This window comes from Mytilus trossulus, chromosome 1, assembly GCF_036588685.1.
Source record: "Mytilus trossulus isolate FHL-02 chromosome 1, PNRI_Mtr1.1.1.hap1, whole genome shotgun sequence".
NCBI classification, from domain to species: Eukaryota; Metazoa; Mollusca; class Bivalvia; order Mytilida; family Mytilidae; genus Mytilus; species Mytilus trossulus.
The window spans coordinates 111,467,305-111,485,540 of record NC_086373.1 but is presented as its reverse complement, the minus strand read 5'-3'; the positions used below and the strand labels follow the sequence as shown (position 1 = coordinate 111,485,540).

General features: G+C 31.8%; 2 protein-coding genes across 4 annotated transcripts in view; one reads left to right on the top strand and one right to left on the bottom strand.

The window, feature by feature from the left end:
* Positions 1-11,836, bottom strand: part of LOC134697704 (uncharacterized protein C19orf44-like) — a 24,116-nt gene extending 12,280 nt beyond the window's left edge. For both annotated transcript variants that reach the window (XM_063559992.1, XM_063559998.1), the window contains exons 1-3: positions 11,698-11,836; positions 2,106-2,217; positions 760-1,366 (exon numbers count right to left, since the gene is read on the bottom strand). In XM_063559992.1, the coding sequence (XP_063416062.1) occupies positions 760-1,366; positions 2,106-2,210 (712 nt within the window). In that variant the 5' untranslated portion in view covers positions 2,211-2,217; positions 11,698-11,836. The remainder of the gene's footprint in view (positions 1-759; positions 1,367-2,105; positions 2,218-11,697) is intronic.
* LOC134697722 (dual specificity protein phosphatase 23-like) lies at positions 3,067-18,236 on the top strand. Of its 2 annotated transcripts, none has more exons than XM_063560014.1 (4): positions 3,067-3,303; positions 13,862-14,036; positions 16,114-16,217; positions 17,905-18,236. In XM_063560014.1, exons 2-4 carry the CDS (start codon positions 13,868-13,870, stop codon positions 18,103-18,105), a joined length of 474 nt encoding a protein of 157 aa, XP_063416084.1. In that variant the 5' UTR covers positions 3,067-3,303; positions 13,862-13,867; the 3' UTR covers positions 18,106-18,236. The 2 variants fall into 2 exon arrangements, with proteins under 2 accessions (XP_063416084.1, XP_063416078.1); XM_063560008.1 differs by lacking the exon at positions 3,067-3,303 and adding an exon at positions 11,402-11,511.

Here is an 18,236-nt window from a genome sequence, read left to right as displayed (position 1 = left end):
AACACCTTTAGTTTTCTGTGCTGTTGGTTTTTTCACCATGTGTGTGAGTTTTTTAATAACTTTAGTTTTCTGTGCTGTTGGTTTTTTCACCATGAGTGTGAGTTTTTTAACACCTTTAGTTTTCTGTGCTGTTGGTTTTTTCACCATGTGTGTGAGTTTTTTAATACCTTTAGTTTTCTGTGCTGTTGGTTTTTTCACCATGAGTGTGAGTTTTTTAATACCTTTAGTTTTCTGTGCTGTTGGTTTTTTCACCATGTGTATGAGTTTTTTAGTACCTTTAGTTTTCTGTGCTGTTGGTTTTTTCACCATGAGTGTGAGTTTTTTAGTACCTTTAGTTTTCTGTGCTGTTGGTTTTTTCACCATGAGTGTGAGTTTTTTAATACCTTTAGTTTTCTGTGCTGTTGGTTTTTTCACCATGTGTGTGAGTTTTTTAATACCTATAGTTTTCTGTGCTTTTGGTTTTTTCACCATGTGTGTGAGTTTTTTAATACCTATAGTTTTCTGTGCTGTTGTTTTTTTCACCATGTGTGTGAGTTTTTTAATACCTTTAGTTTTGTGCTATTGGTTTTTTCACCATGTGTGTGAGTTTTTTAATACCTTTGGTTTTCTGTGCTGTTGGTTTTTTCACCATGTGTGTGAGTTTCTTAATACCTTTGGTTTTCTGTGCTGTTGGTTTTTTCACCATGTGTGTGAGTTTTTTAATACCTTTGGTTTTCTGTGCTGTTGGTTTTTTTACCATGTGTGTGAGTTTTTTAGTACCTTTAGCTTTCTGTGCCTGTTGTGGTTTAGGACTAGAGGGTCTGTTACTTATTACAACGGGCTCTGCTGACTGTGGTTTCTTCTTCAGAAATTTCCCAGAATTCTTTCCAATCTTAAAACTGTCTGACTCTGTAATTTGACGAGGTGTCTCCATTGAGTCACTGTCTGTTTCTAAAGTAAACACTTTTCTATTCTCATTTGATCTCTGCGTAATTTTTTTGGCTAAAACTGATGCTTTTTCTAAAGCTGCTGATCTCTGACCCTGGACAGACATTTGACCTGATTTCTGGACAGACCTTTGACCTGGTTTCTGGGCAGACTTTTGATCAATATGACCCCTTATTTGTTCAGAAACAGTTGGTACTGGACTAGCTGATGAAACCTGGGGCTTCCTCAAGAATTTAGACATTGGTTGAGAGGCTGTATCTCCGGTTATTTTCTTCTTTAAAAATTTGCTCCCAGATGTAGTTAATGCTCTCCGCTTCATTGAAGAAGACGTATCATGAGTGTCTAGTTCACTTGATATAGAAATATCACCCATCTCCTCAAAATCAACAGATTTCCCCCTCTGCTGAGCAGTTTTCTGGGATAGTGATTTGATGTATGCCTATAAGGAAAAGACAGTTTGTTATATATTTATGATTAATTCTGATAGGTATGCTCATAATTTAATGCATATTATTGCAAGAAGACTATTTTGTGTTCAAAGGTGAAAGGTTAAATTCAAAGCTCAACAATAACAATGGAAAACACATATTTGAAATAAAGAACATGCAATGCAGGATTTTTTTTTATATTAACCAAGCTATTGAATATTATTTTGAAACAAATAATATATAATAATAGATTTCAGATTTAGTCCAGTACATTCTAAGAATTTTCCTGAATAAATTTTTTGTATTTTTCTTTTAAATATATGAAAATTAGTATCACAGTTCACACAAACTGCAATTGCATATTGTAGATTATTGCGTTGCGTTGTGTATTAGATTGTAAGCTAACTAAGCCTTAAAAGATAGAACTTCGTCTGCCATTATGCGTTTCTATTCAATATAACATAAAGTATAAAAGTAAACAATTATGTGACGTCACATAGATGGTGGTCGTACCGCAAAAAAGTAAAAAGAAAATTAACCCAACTAAATAGAGTTAGCCATGCATTTTACTTTCACTATCATTTCAGTATGAACTAAATAACCCTCTTTAGCCATGCACACATAATCTCATCAATTTACCAGAATTCAAAATTATTCATGTTATTCTAGATTCAAATAATTCCTTGTGTGTTCTTCTTTATCAAAATATATCTTATTTCCTGTTTTTATTTGACTGTGATAAAATCTTACATTAAGAGCCTCATCCTCATCATCGACTTTCTTTACACGTTCCCCTTTCAACTGGGAGGAAACCTTGTTCAACAAAGCATTGGTAGAACTCCCAGATCTTTTCATCTTCAAACTACAAAATGATAAATAAATGATGCAGCAAAGTTATTTTATACAATTTTAAAATAAATACATGATATATAAGTTTACTGAAAAACATTAAAGTTTAAGTCTGTCACTGAATAGAATTGCACTTTTATTGTATAGTTGAACACTGTACATGTGTTCAAATGGTGAGAATGGACTAAAAGTGCTTGAAATTATAAATTTTAAAACAAGTTTCATTTTACAATGTTTTAGATAAAAAAAATAAAAAATCCACAAGTCTAATTTTAAATAAATAAAATAAATGCTTTAAATAAAAATTTACACAAGTTTCGTTTTGAATAAAAAAAATCCACAAGTTTATAATCAGTATATTGCATGTATTTACAAGTACCTTTGTTAATTAGGAATTATTACATGTATTATTCAAGTGTTGTTAAAACAAAACCCCATTGTTTATCCAATAAATCTGGGAACTCCACTGTGAATTTCCAAAAATTTTACATATCAAATTCAAAATGTTGGGATAATTGTCTATGTAGATTTATGAATGACTTTCCAAAAATGTCTGTTTTGGTGTCAATCTTAATGACAATATAGGGGCAAATATCTAAACAAAGTTTTCAGCTGGCCATTTAAACTTTTGTTCAACATGGAATTTAATCGAAGATCTTATTACTAAAGAAGGGATTGTCCTTTTAAATTAGTACATACATACTTTATGTTTGGGTTTATTAATAGAATATTTAGAATTTTCAGAAAATAGGAATATATGTTAATCAAATTTCAATTCTTTATTGTTTTTAGCTTAATTAAAAGAACTTTTCTAAATCTTGGCAAACTGTTTTAATGAAAAATTATATGCATAGGCGCACTTCTAAAGAAACCTTTTAAATATATATTGTAATTAAATTGGACTTTTTAAGAATTGTCATCATGTTATATCTATCATGACGATGGTCCACGTCATTTAAATCTGGTCTCAGGTGGATAGTTGTCTAGCTAATTAGCAGTACGGGTGGATAGTTGTCTCTAGCTAATTGGCAATAATACCACGTCTCATCATAAAGTGGGAAAAAAATATTTTGGCAGCACAACTTTATGTAACAGTCAGGTAAATACAACATCAAGTTTATATGGTTAATCATGTTTAAGTATTTTCTTAGTTTTCTTTAAATACCTAACAAAACATCTGTCAGAATTTGTGTGGTTTTTTTTAAAGTAAAAAAAATCAGACATTATTTTCAATAAGTTTATTACACAAAATCAAAATACGAAGTAAATACATGTACTAAGCATCACAGGAAATCGTCTCAGATTTCCCCCTCTTACGGGTTCTATATACGTTGTACCTTTATATAGCACAAGGTACTTAACTCGCGATTTTGAAAAATGTCATTAAAAATGCTGTGTCTCTGCTGTCAACCCCACAAAAATTGTTATGCTGTAAATCTAAATTGATTTATCTTCACAGTCTTCCACTGAGTGGCAGCCCTGGCAGCCCAGGCTTGTAAAATTGCTCTTTGGCCTGTAATAATTATATCTTCAGGTCAACAGAATCTAACTAAATTTTAAAAAAAAATAAGCTCTTGGCCTGAAGATTTAAAAGTTCATCGTGAAGACTGTCTTCACAATGGTGTATAACAGGCCTACTGTTGTTATTGTTGTTGTCAGAATCATCCATAGCAATCCTACCCAAGTATGTCAATCGTAATAACTTTGTCAACCTACACAAAACTGGCAATACAAGTCTTGCAGTAAATGATTAATTATAAAAATTGTTTCAGAACAAAAAAATTGTTAGTTTTCGTATGAATAGAAGTTTTTTTTAGAGAACTTATCATACAGTTAGTAAAATTGTATAATATACTGTGAAAAAATCTAACAAGTGTTGTTTTTGGTACATGTATGTCTAATATTAGTAATAAGTTACAATTTTTCCCATGACGTCAATGTCATGCAGTCTCTCTCTTGACTGTACATATGAAATGAAACAAATAATTCGGAGAATCATTTAGACTTTCCCAAAGAACTGACCAATCGGAAACTGAGATATACAAGGAAACGTGACGCATTTATTGCCAATTCTTCAGCGGTTTGCAAAATTATTACAATTGACACACTTTGGTAGTGTATTAAAATTTCTAAAACTTAAATCTTCTTTATGTTTTTTATGTATATATGTACAGTATCATAATGTATTTGGTGTCACGATATCCCAGTAGCATGGGTTCTAATCCCGGTGAGGGAAGAAAAAAAAATTGAGAAAGCAAATTTACAGGTCTAACATTGTTGGGTTGATGTTTAGACGAGTTGTATCATAAGGCAGCAACCATTTGATTTTCTGGGGGGGGGGGGGGGGGGGGCTATGTTTTTTTTTGGAAAAAAAAGTTTGTTTCCAGGTTTTGGTGAAAAAAATAATTTGTTTCGGACCCTGAGAAAAAAAAATTGTTTGTTTCACCCTTAGCTGCCACTACAATGTATATGTAATGCTAAAATTGAAAGAAAAAAAATGTTTTCGGTTTGTCGCTAAAAAAAAAGATTGTTCTTCCCCAAAGGCGAAAAAAAAAGATTGCACAGAAAAAAAAACCATAGCCCCCCAGAAAATCAAATGGTTGCTGCCTAATGTAAATACAACTTGTCAAAACATCAACCCAAAAATATTAGATCTGTAAATTTGATTTCGCAAATTTTTTTTTCTTCCCTCGCCAGGATTCGAACCCATGCTACTGAGATATTGTGACACAATAGCCGTTCTGCTAGACCACCTGGGCTTCATGTATCATAATGTATATATAGTACAACCTTATCAGGGGCCAATCCAGCCATTTTAATCACATATGAAGTCAACTTGTGAAACTTCGTTATCCCTTGAAATCGACTCTCATTACTTTAAAAGAAGATCCTTTAATTATATATAATATATATAAGACAGGCATTACCTGTGAAAGGGGACCAAGTCTGTATGAATTATTTTTTTTGTAACTTCAGAATCTGTTAAAAAAACAGCTGCGCCATGAGCGCATGATACACCCGACGCCTTGTGTGGAAGTCTTATGCAATAATCATAAATAGTTTGTGAGAAAGTTTTAAGCAATAACCATATATTACTTTTGAGACACAGTGGGACATGTGAAACCCCCACCTTGTTTTTTTTTTATAAAAAACTAAATATTATTAAAATAAAATTTTGAATCAAAACCAAAAAATATACAGATCTTCATATTAATATAACAAAGAAGTATGTAAAGTTTAAAGCAAAAATCATAAGTTATTTTTGAGATACGGCGCGACAAGTAAAAAAAAACCCTCCCCTGTTTAACAAAATACTCAATAACACAAAAAGAAAATTTTGAATCATCACCAAAAAGTATACAGAACTTTAGATTAATATAACAAAGAAGTGTGTAAAGTTTTAAGCATTATTATAAATCGTTTTTGAGATACGGCATTACATGTAAAAAAAAACACCTCCCTCTTTTTTTTAAAAAAATACTGATAACTCAAAAATGAAATTTTGAATCATCACCAAAAAGTATACAGATCTTAAGATTAATATAACAAAGACATTGGTAAAGTTTTAAGCAATTATCATAAATTGTTTTTGAGATATGGTGCGACATGTAAAAAAAAGCCTCCCCCTTTTTTACAAAATACTCAAAAACTCAAAAATGAAATTTTGAATCATCACCAAAAAGTATACAGATATTGAGATTAATATAATTAAAAAGTGTTTAAAGTTTTAAGTCATAATCAAGAATCGTTTTTGAGATACAGTGTGACATGTGAAAATAAGATGTAAAAAAACTGCTTGTTAACACTGAATGGTAAAGATTATTTAAATTTACCAGTTGGTAGTAAAAAGTGAATATACATTGTATATTGTATATAACAAAGATTTAAGTTGATTCTGGACAAAGAAAGATAACTCCAATTAAAAAGAATTCTTGCAATAAGATATTTCTTGCTTACTATTTTGGACAAAGAAAGATAACTCTAATTAAAAAAAAAATTGCTATTTCACAATATTGTGAAATGAGATATTTCTTGCCATTGCACAATACTGTGCAATTGAAAAGACTTGCTATTGCACAATACTTAATATAATAATTTTAAATCCTGATTTGGACCAACTTGAAAACTGGGCCCATAATCAAAAATCTAAGTACATGTTTAGATTCAGCATATCAAAGAGGCCCAAGAATTTAATTTTTGTTAAAATCAAACTTAGTTTAATTTTGGACCCTTTGGACCTTAATGTAGGCTAATTTGAAAACGGGACCAAAAATGAAGAATCTACATACACAGTTAGATTTGGCATATCAAAGAACCCCATTTATTCAATTTTTGATGAAATCAAAAAAGTTTAATTTTGGACCCAGATTTGGACCAACTTGAAAACTGGGCCAATAATCAAGAATCTAAGTACAATTTTAGATTCAACATATCAAAGAACCCAGCTGATTCATTTTTTGTCAAAATCAAACTAAGTTTAATTTTGGACCCTTTGGACCTTAATGTAGACCAATTTGAAAACATGACCAAAAATTAAGAATCTACATACACAGTTAGATTCGGCATATCAAAGAACTCCAATTATTCAATTTTGATGAAATCAAACAAAGTTTAATTTTGGACCCTTTGGGCCCCTTTTACCTAAACTGTTGGGACCAAAACTCCCACTATCAGTACCAACCTTCCTTTTATGGTCATTAACCTTGTGTTTAAATTTCATAGATTTCTATTTACTTACAAAATGTATACTAACATTATGGTGCGAAAACCAAGAAAAATGCTTATTTGGGTCCCTTTTTGGCCCATAATTCCTAAACTGTTGGGACCTTAACTCCCAAAATCAATACCAATCTTTCTTTTGTGGTCATAAACATTATGTTTAAATTTCATTGATTTCTATATACTTAAACTAAAGTTATTGTGCGAAAACAAAGAATAATGCTTATTTGGGCCCTTTTTTGGCCCCTAATTCCTAAACTGTTGAAACCAAAACTCCCCAAAATCAATCCCAATCTTTCTTTTGTGGTCATCAACCTTGTGTCAAAATTTCATAGATTTCTATTAACTTAAACTAAAGTTATAGTGCGAAAACCAAGAAAATGCTTATTTGGGCCCTTTTTGGCCCCTAATTCCTAAAATGTTGGGACCAAAACTCCCAAAATCAATACCAACCTTCCTTTTATGGTCATAAACCTTGTGTTAAAATTTCATAGATTTCTATTCACTTTTACTAAAGTTAGAGTGCAAAAACTAAAAGTATTCGGACGACGACGACAACAACGACGACGCCAACGTGATAGCAATATACGACGAAAAATTTTTCAAAATTTGCGGTCGTATAAAAACACTCCCCTGTTTTAGTAATAAAGTGCTGTAACTCAAAAAGTTGAAATCTTATTTTCACCAAAAAGTATACAGATCATTTGACCATCATAAGAAACAACTATATTAAGTTTCATGAAATTTGGATAAGTCGTTCTCAAGTAACGGTGCGACATGTTTACGGCGGACGGACACCGGACATTTGTATACAATAATACGTCCCGTCAAAATTTTGACGGGCGTATAAAAAAGAAACTGAAATACTGTAATGTTTCTAATTTAGGTTCTGTTGTCAGGGATTTGACTTGTGACGTCATTTAAGTTTGGACGTCATGTTCAGTGTAAAAAAGAAACGCGATCATCAGGTAACATTTATTCATATCGAAGACAGAGATTATCAAAAAGGCACTGGCTACGGTTACATGGAAATGTAACAATAATAGGAGACTAAATGCGGGAATGCAAAGGCGGATAAGGAACCGATTAATTACGAATGTAACAATAATTACTGAGGCTACGGTTACATTTTGTACATGGCATTATTGTTACATGAAAAACAGCAATCATTAAACTTAAATCTTGTATAGTTTTGTTGCCTTAATCTTGCATGTACGAAATAATACTTGTAACAATGATAAATAATAAATATTATCGTTAACAAATGGTGTTTAAATTGTTTTTTCTAACGTATAAATGGTTTTGGTGTTTTAAAGATACTACTTAAGATAAGTAGTGCCAAAGGCGAAAATATAGACCAATGGTTTGTTGTTGAGAACTCGGGCTGAGAAAAGTGTTCACTTTTAAGTTTAACTGCACACCTACTTGTCATTATACAATGCACAATGGATGAAAAGATTCTTGTGACCAATTTTGTTGTGGGTGAAAAATTTAAACTTGGGATTCGTTTGAAACAAAACTGAAACAATATCAAGACACAAATTTCATTTAGCTATATAAACGCAGTTCTAAAAAAAATAACGGACGGCAATGTGACCATACTGAAAGATGACATAAAACTACATCACATGCTTCCAACTAAAATATTAGATGAGAACATAAACATTGTTGAGTGAAAAAGTATTTCTCACCGGAAGCATGGCAAACATTAAAGGTTGCATTATCATCAAAAAGGGATATCGCAGAATGGATCTGTACAGTATGTGATACAGACGTTCACAGTGCGGCATCACTGGTGTGTGATGGCTGCTTGGAGTGGTTTCACCAAAAATGAGTTGGACTCAGAAATGCTCTAAAAACCACTTACTGGATATGTAGAAAATGTCATTGCAAATAAATAATTAAAGAATTTATATTTCATAATTGTATGTATTGTAAATATAAAATAAATGTCTTTAATTTTTATTATCTAGTACATTTTAATAGAACCATCGTATATTGCTGTTTTTCATGTAACAATAACGCCATGTAACCGTAGCCTCAATAATTATTGTTACATTCGTAATTAATCGGTTCCTTACCCGACTTTGCATTCCGTCATTTAGTCTCCTATGTAACCATAATATTTTTATTATTGTTACATTTCCATGTAACTGTAGCCAGTGCCTATTAAAAATGAAATTGGTATTGTGTTCCTTGAGTTTCTATATTATACTAGACTACTCAAAGTCTCATGACAACAAGACTGGAAGATGGAAGAAGATTTCTGCATTCTGGAATTAAAATAAGTAACAAAAAAAAAGTATATAACGATTTTCCTGATTTTTTTTACTGATTTTTTACTGTAATTTACTCAAGTTGATATCCAAGATATCCCATTTTCACTAGTTATAAAACCTATAAATACTAGATTTCCTTAAAGTGTGAAAATAAGTTAAACACACATATCTGATATCATGATGTAACGGTTTATTTCTTCCTCTGTGATATTTTCTCCTGAGGATAATTTGTCACGGTAAATTTTTTCCAGGCATGGTATTTCATAGGTAGAATTTTTCCAGAGGAGTGAAAATCTATCTGTGTTATGCGGATAGTATGTACCGGTATATATCTTTGTCGTATCATATTTCACAGAACCTTGTGAAATATAGTCCCACTAACTAGTATGTAACTTACCCGCAATCAATATATACCTGACATTAATTATAAAATGTTTCACAATGGTAAAACAAATTTGCATAATTTATCAAAGGGAGGTAATTATGAGCAATTTATATCTTAAAGATATTACAATGTAATTATAGATTATATATGTTTTTTTAAACGAGATGCATTTTCTCATTCTCAAATCATCGAAGGGCGGAGCCCTGAGATGAGATGTGAATGAGAAAATGCATCGAGTTTAAAAAAAACATAAATAATCTATTTATCGCTATTATTTGTATTTTCGAATATCACTTAATTTAAATTTCAGTAAAAAAAATGTATCTTATACGATGAAAATGCATTTTCTTTTGTGGTACTATTTTTTTTGGCGGAGGCTTATTTGATATAAATATGTAGTCGCTCAGGTATTTCATTCATTTGAAAAAAGATGTCTCATCTGACCATCCGGCGTGTTCAAATATTGAGAAGACCATTTTCACTGTTGATAAGCTGTAATTTGGTGTTTTTACGTATCAAAATGAAGCGAACGGTTGAATATATAATGTATTTTCAAAGCAGACGAAGAAATATACATGTATGAAGAAATGTACATGCAGACAGACCTACGATGATTTGTCGACATTTGTAAAAAAGGACGTTTTTACTTGTTAAAAACATGATTTGATTACTTTTATTAACTTCCAATAAATTATTTAACGGTGAAATTCACGGTAAAATATGTAGCCTTCGTAGATGTGCGGATTAAAACGACTGAATTATTCGGGTTACTTTTGTACTTGATATTTTAGCGCGCAGCCATCCAATATCATTTTTTGTATAGTTCCGGCTTATCTTTTCTGATTGGCCGACATTCTAGGGCATGCATTAGATTAATTCGCTGTTGCTAAGGACCTTAGAAACTAGCGATAATTTTCATTCTCACTCTACATGAGTGATATGAAAATTATCACAAAAAAACATCAAAGGAAAAATACAGATAATAGCGATAATATAATATATTCCTGAATCTTTTTCATAGTGAAATTTTTCCTTGAATCATATTTTTTATATATTCATTTATATAACAAGATGACTTACAACATGATTTTTAATAAGACAGATAACATTTCACAGGTAAGTATACTATCCAGCTGTTAAAACTGCTTTTGTTCCAATATATTGTTATGCTATAATTTATCTGATTTCCATATAATCAACAACAACATCTTTGTCTCCAGACTATTTAAATATTAAAAATATTATCATAATCAAATTCTTCCATTACTGTTAATTAAAAAACAGTAGTAATGCAAGATCATGCAACTATATTTCTACCTTTACGTTTTAATTTATATTTGTACTGAGATCTGAAAACAACTCACTTTTACATGTATTTCACTTACCTTATTTAATCATGATATTATTTCACAATTACAAATTAATCTTTGAAATTATTTCTGGTTTTCTTTCTTATGTTTAATGATAATTTTCTTTTTAAACGAATGATATTTACTAGATTTTTTTCAGGATTTTTGTTCAATGATAATTGTGAAATAATTCCCATTATAATCCATTTTTTTTTTACAAAATAGGTTTAATTCAAATACACTATTATTATTTCATAGTATTTGTAAAGGATACGTCGTTTTTTCTAATAACTATTTAATAAGTGAACTACCCAGATAGAATTTCACGGCAAAGGAAAAAATATCCCAGGGAAATATTTTCCACCGGATAAAAAAATAACAACAACTACTGTGGCATTTTTTCCTCCGGATCAAATTTCACCCGGATATAATTTTGCTTTACAATGATTGATCACATGATATAAAGGATGATCCCTGATAACTTGCAACCTTCTGGAGCTCAACAAGTATCATTTGTCTCATTTTAATGATTACTCTTTATCTAAATTTAACTCTAAGCCTAATAGTAGATGAGTGTGAGTACTGTTAGAATGTTAACTTTCTTGAAAATGTTATACTAGTACTAGTTTTAAACAGTTAACAGGTTATTTCTGTTAATGGTAAACAAAAACATGTCTGAGCATAGCACGAGATTCAAATCAACGAAAGCAAATTGACAGCAACACGTCAAAAATTTGAAAAAATATGCAATAGTAAAAAACCTTGTTGTTGATTATTCCAAGTTCCGAAAAGATATCATAATTAGCTTGAAATTAGCATTAAAAATCCTTTTTGAACTGATTTCACATTTTCCTCCATTTGTAAACAAAACAAAATTCACGATCTTCTCCGCGTTTGATATGAATCAAACTAAAAACTATACCGAAGAAGGTAAACCTAAGTCGTAATCTCGGATTGCATCTACTTCTTTACTCTATCTTCCTCCTGCAAATGAGAAGCACATCCTAACGGATTTTAAGAAATAGTTGGCTTATATTACACGGACACAAATACGATATAAATTTTAGGCTTATGTTACACGGCACAATATAATACATTTTAAAAATATTCCACATAGAATGTTTTTTCAAAACTTCTATTATGATAAAACTATGCCGAGTGACTGTTTTACATGTTAATATGTACCGTGAGACTAAAAATTTCAGACTGAAATCTTTAAAAGCTAAAAAGTGTTCATATAAACGGGTTTGTAATCAGCACAACATAGCAAGACAAGGCCACTAATATTTGCTACTGTTATTCTAGCAGGCAAGCTAAGCCACACAGATTAAACCATTCAATAACGCGATAGTTAATAGATATAGGAAGATGTGGTGTGAGTGCCAATGAGATAACTCTCCATCCAAATAACAATTTAAAAAGTAAATCATTATAGGTTAATGTACCGTCTTCAACACAGAGCCTCGTCTCACACCGAACAACAAGCCATAAAGGACCCCAACATTACTAGTGTAAAACCATTCAAACGGGAAAACCAACGGTCTAATCTATATAAAAAAAAAACGAGAAACGAGAAACAGGTAAAAATTACATAAAGAAACGACAACTAATGTACATCAGATTCCTGACTTAGGACAAGTGCAAACATTTGCAGCGGAATTGAACGTTTTAAATGTACCAAACCGGCTTCTCCCTTGTTCTGAAACGATAGTATAACATCACAACATAGAAAAGATATCAGTTGGAAGGCTTAATTCAATAAAAAAAACGTCAATTAACACACTATAATAAATTTGATCTGCGAAACCTTAATGCAAATACATAGTTAATAAAATATTAAGGACAAACACTCAAGGCCAATATGTGTTAAAGAAGGATGTTGGAATATTCAGGTGTCGGATTACACAGCTACTGTTGTACACGTTATCTAGATGTACAGTTCCAAAGATGCATAACAAGTGCTCATCTGTAAAGCTGTATATAAATTGTACATTTACAAACCTAGATTACTTGTACTAAAGTAGCTGTGTAAACAGGTTATACTTTAAATACATTTCGGTAATCGGTGATATTATAAAATACATGCCGTTTGAGCGTAACAGTGCAATATTCTTCGATGCATTTATTAAAAACTCCAATATTTCTTTTTCTGCCAATATCTATCATAGTTAAGCATGCTAAAGTCCAAGCACAAAGATGATATATAAACGATAGCTATTGATTAGTCACTATGGTTAATACTGAGTACACACACATTCACTTTTATGAATCTATGTTCATTGCGTTCAGACGCTTCACATGCACATCATATCACATTTTACGAGATGTTGACTCTATATGAACAATATAGAGTCAACATCTCATAAGCTCTACATCATAAGGTAGATATTCTCCAGTGAGTTTCCTGTGGTCTGTTATCAACTGGCATTCAATGTCTCTATCACGGAACTTGCTATTCCACTGAAAGCTTTCAATTTTGTTCACTATCTCTTGCTTGAAGGTTCGATTGTGTTTTCTTCGGATACCTCTAAGGACAGCACATCTTGTAATGCAGTGGATAAGGTTTTCTTCTTCAATCCTACAAATGGGACAGATTGAGTCAGCATTTTCTATGTGGAATTTTGCCTCATTTGCTTGAAGGATGCAAGTTCCAGTAAGAATTCTTGCATTAATTATTGCTCTATTGTGTCATATTACGGCACGATCTCAGTATCAACTATGTAAAGTCACGGACGTTTGTTTATATTCCAAGAGTTTATAAGATTATAAAATAGAAATTACCAATTGTGACAAGAAAGGCGCATATCTTATAGACAACAGAAAGTTTTAAAAATTCGCCATTTAAGCTTAAGTTCATGTCACAAGAGGTGTGCTGACAAATGAATATAGAACAGATTATAAAACCGTGTTATGTTTGTTTTCCAGGGTGAAATGGATTATTTACATGAACCACCGAATTTTTCATGGGTTGTTGATGGTAAACTGTGTGCCATGGGTCTTCCAAGATCGAAGGAAAACATTCAATACCTACTGGACAACAATGTCACCTACCTTATATCGCTAACATACTACAGTCAACCTCCGGTAACTGATTTCACAGGTAACTATAACATACTACAGTTAACCACCGGTAACTGATTTCAAAGGTAACTATAACATACTACAGAAAATCTTCGGTAACTGATTTCAAAGGTAACTCTAAAATACATCATTTCAACCTCCGGTCTCTGATTTCAAAAGTAACTCTAACATACTAAAGTCAACCTACGGTCTCTGATTTCAAAGGTTACTCTAACATACTACAGTAAACCTACGGTGACTGGTTTCAAAGGTAACTCTAACATACTACAGACAACTTCCAGTTACTGATTTCAAAAGTAACTCTAACATACTACAGTCAACATACGGTCTCTGATTTCAAAGGTAACTCTAACATACTACAGACAATCTCCAGTTACTTGATTTCAAAGGTATCTCTAACATACTAAAGTCAACATACGGTCTCTGATTTCAAAGGTAACTCTAACATACTACAGTCAACCTCCAGTTAGTGATTTCAAAGATATATCTAACATACTACAGTTAACCTACGGTCACTGATTTCAAAGGTATCTCTAACATACTATAGAAAACCTCCAGTTACTGATTTCAAAGGTATCTCTAACATACTACAGTCAACATACGGTCTCTGGTTTCAAAGGTAACTCTAACTTACTATAGACAACCTCGGGCCACTGATTTCAAAGGAAACTCTAACATACTACAGTAAACCTACGGTCACTGGTTTCAAAGGTATCTCTAACATACTACAGTCAACCTACAGTCTCTGGTTTCAAAGGTAACTCTAACTTACTATAGACAACCTCGGGCCACTGATTTCAAAGGTAACTCTAACATACTACAGCCACCCTACGATCACTGATTTCAAAGGTATCTCTAACATACTACAGTCAACCTACAGTCTCTGGTTTCAAAGGTAACTCTAACTAACTATAGACAACCTCGGGCCACTGATTTCAAAGGTAACTCTAACATACTATAGCCACCCTACGATCACTGATTTCAAAGCTATCTCTAACATACTACAGACAACCTACAGTTACTGGTTTCAAAGGTAACTCTAACTTACTATAGACAACCTCGGGCCACTGATTTCAAAGGTAACTCTAACATACTATAGACAACCTCGGGCCACTGATTTCAAAGGAAACTCTAACATTCTTCAGATAACTTCCCGTAACTGAATTCAAAGGTTACTCTAACATACCAAATACAACCTCCCGTAACTGATTTCAAAGGTAACTCTAACATATTAAATACAAGATCCCGTAATTGATTTCAAAGGTAAAATTAAAAAGCACGAATAATGTGAACGTATAAAAAAAACTCACAACTTGAATGGAAGACATCAGAAACTCACAGCTAAAAGAAATACTTTAAGCAAATTAAAACTTACAAAACAGCACCGTCAAATCACTTTAAGGGGAAAATTCAGTAACTCACAGCTATAAGAAATACGTAAGTAAAGCAAATTAAAACTTACAAGAAAGCACCGTCAAATAACTTTAAGGGAAATGTTTAGTAACCCAAAGCTATAAGAAATACTTTGAGCAAATTAAAACTTAAAAGAAAGCACGTCAAATCACTTTAAGGGGAAATTTCAGTAACTCACAGCTATAAGAAATACTTAAAGCAAATCAAAACTTAAAAGAAAGCACCGTTAAATCACAGCTTAAAGGGCAAACTTCACTGGTAACTGAAAGTATTGAAAGCTTGTTTGTCCACTTTTAAATCCATAAAAAGGAATGTAATGCATATATTTTATCTGTATCAATATTGAAAACACCCTTCTTACAATAGCGTTCACATAATTACTATAGTCAAGTTTACTGATGTGGATATAACCATTTATTATATTAGGGTAGTGTATCAAATCATAAACTTTACTGATTTATATGATTTTTTGTGAAACAAAAGTCCCATGAAAAATACCTGTAACTGTTGGATTGTGTTTATTACTGGTTTTACAATTGACGAACTTAAAGTCTCAAAGTATATAGACGGTTGTTTTCTTTCTGAAATGTTGATATTAATCTACTATCTTAATCGTGTAGTGTTTAAGCTTACCAGATCTTACCATTTTCCCATCAAATTTTGTTCACATGTTTCTATTTCAGATATGAATCATCTCCACTGCAAAGTTGAAGAATTTTCACCCCCATCTTTAGATCAAATCCAAGAATCTATAGATTTTATCAACACGGCATACGAACAAGGAAAGGTATAGTTACTTACAGTTTTATCTGGGAATTGATAAAGAAGATAACATTTTAAATATATATAGGAAGATGTGGTATGTAAGTGCCAATGAGACAACTGTTTTTCCAAGTAACAATTTTTAAAAGTAAACCATTATAGGTCAAGGTACGGTCTTCAACACGGAGCCTAGGGTCACATCGAACAGCAAGCTTTTAATGGTCCCAAATATTACAAGTGTAAAAACCATTTAAACGGAAAACCAACAATCTAATCTATATAAAATAATCAGCTGCGCCATGAGCGCATGATACGCCCGACGTCTTGTGTGGAAGTTTTATGCAATAATCATAAGTAGTTTCTTAGAAAATTTTAAGCAATAACCATATATTGTTTTTGAGACACGGCGGGAAATGTGTCTGGTTTTTTTTTACAAAAAAGTAAATATCTCTAATATAAAATTTTTAATCAAAACCAAAACGTATACAGATCTTTAGATTAATATAACAAAGAAGTGTGTAAAATTTTAAGCAATAATCATAAATTATTTTTGAGATACGGCGCGACATGTAAAAAAACCCTCCCCTGTTTAACAAAATACTCAATAACTCCAAAATAAAGTTTTAAATCATCACCAAAAAGTATACAGATCTTAAGAATAATATAACAAAGAAGTGTGTAAAGTTTTAAGCAATAATCACAAATTGTTTATGAGATACAGCGCAACATGTACCCCCCCCTTTTTTTTGTTTACAAAATACTCAATAACTAAAAAATGAAATTTTAAATCATCACCAAAAAGTATACAGATCTTTAGATTAATATAACAAAGAAGTGTGTAAAGTTTTAAGCAATAGTTATAAATTGTTCATGAGATACGGCACAACATGTACCCCCCCCCTCTTTTTTTTTTTACAAAATACTCAATAACTCAAAAATGAAATTTTGAAACATCACCAAAAAGTATGCAGATCTTTAGATTAATATAACAAAGACATGTGTAAAGTTTTAAGCAACAATCATAAATCGTTTTTGAGATATGATGCGACATGTAAAAAAAAACCTCCCCCTTTTTTTACAAAATACTCAATAACTCAAAAATGAAATTTTGAATCATCACCAAAACGTATACAGATATTAAGATTAATATAACTAAGAATTATATAAAGTTTTAAGCCATAATCCAGAACCGTTTTTGAGATACGGTGCGACATGTGAAAAAACACACCCCTGTTTTAGTTACAAAGTGCCGTAACTCAAAAAGTTTTAATCTTATTTTCACAAAAGAGTATACAGATCATTTGACCATCATAAGAAACAACTATGTTAAGTTTCATGAAATTTGGATAAGCCGTTCTCAAGTTACGACATGTTTACGCCGGACGGACGGACACTGGACATTTGTATACCATAATACGTCCCGTCAAATTTTTGACGGGCGTATAAAAAACGAGAAACAAGATACACATATGAAGAAAATGAACAAACGACAACCACTGACCATCAGCTTCCTGACTAAGGACAGGTGCAAACAGTTGGAAACAATAAAGCATTCTTTTTCAAAACCTTTAGAACGAGGTCGCCGCCAGTCAACCATCAGTGGCGGATCAAAAGGGGGTTAACATAATAATCATTTTCAAGTCTCGACGTTGCTGAATTTGTTTTAGATTGTATATGTAATTTTATGCGTTTTATATGTCGATAATTTTCAGGCAGTGGGTATACATTGTCAGCATGGTATAGGTCGAACAGGGACAGTTGTGGCATGCTATTTTGTAGAGAAGCATAACATGACAGCAGCAGAAGCCATATCACACATCAGATCACTACGCCGGTGGTCTATAGAAACTATAGAACAAGAAGAAACGGTGTATCAATATGACAAGAGAAAAAGAATAGAACAAAATAAATAAGATATTCTTATTTACCAAATGAGGTCCCCAGGAGGCCATATATCACACATAAACAATGTCATTTTAAAGACTTGTAGAACAACGATATAATTGGGAATTTTGTTTGCAAAATAAAACTTATAATATTTGTA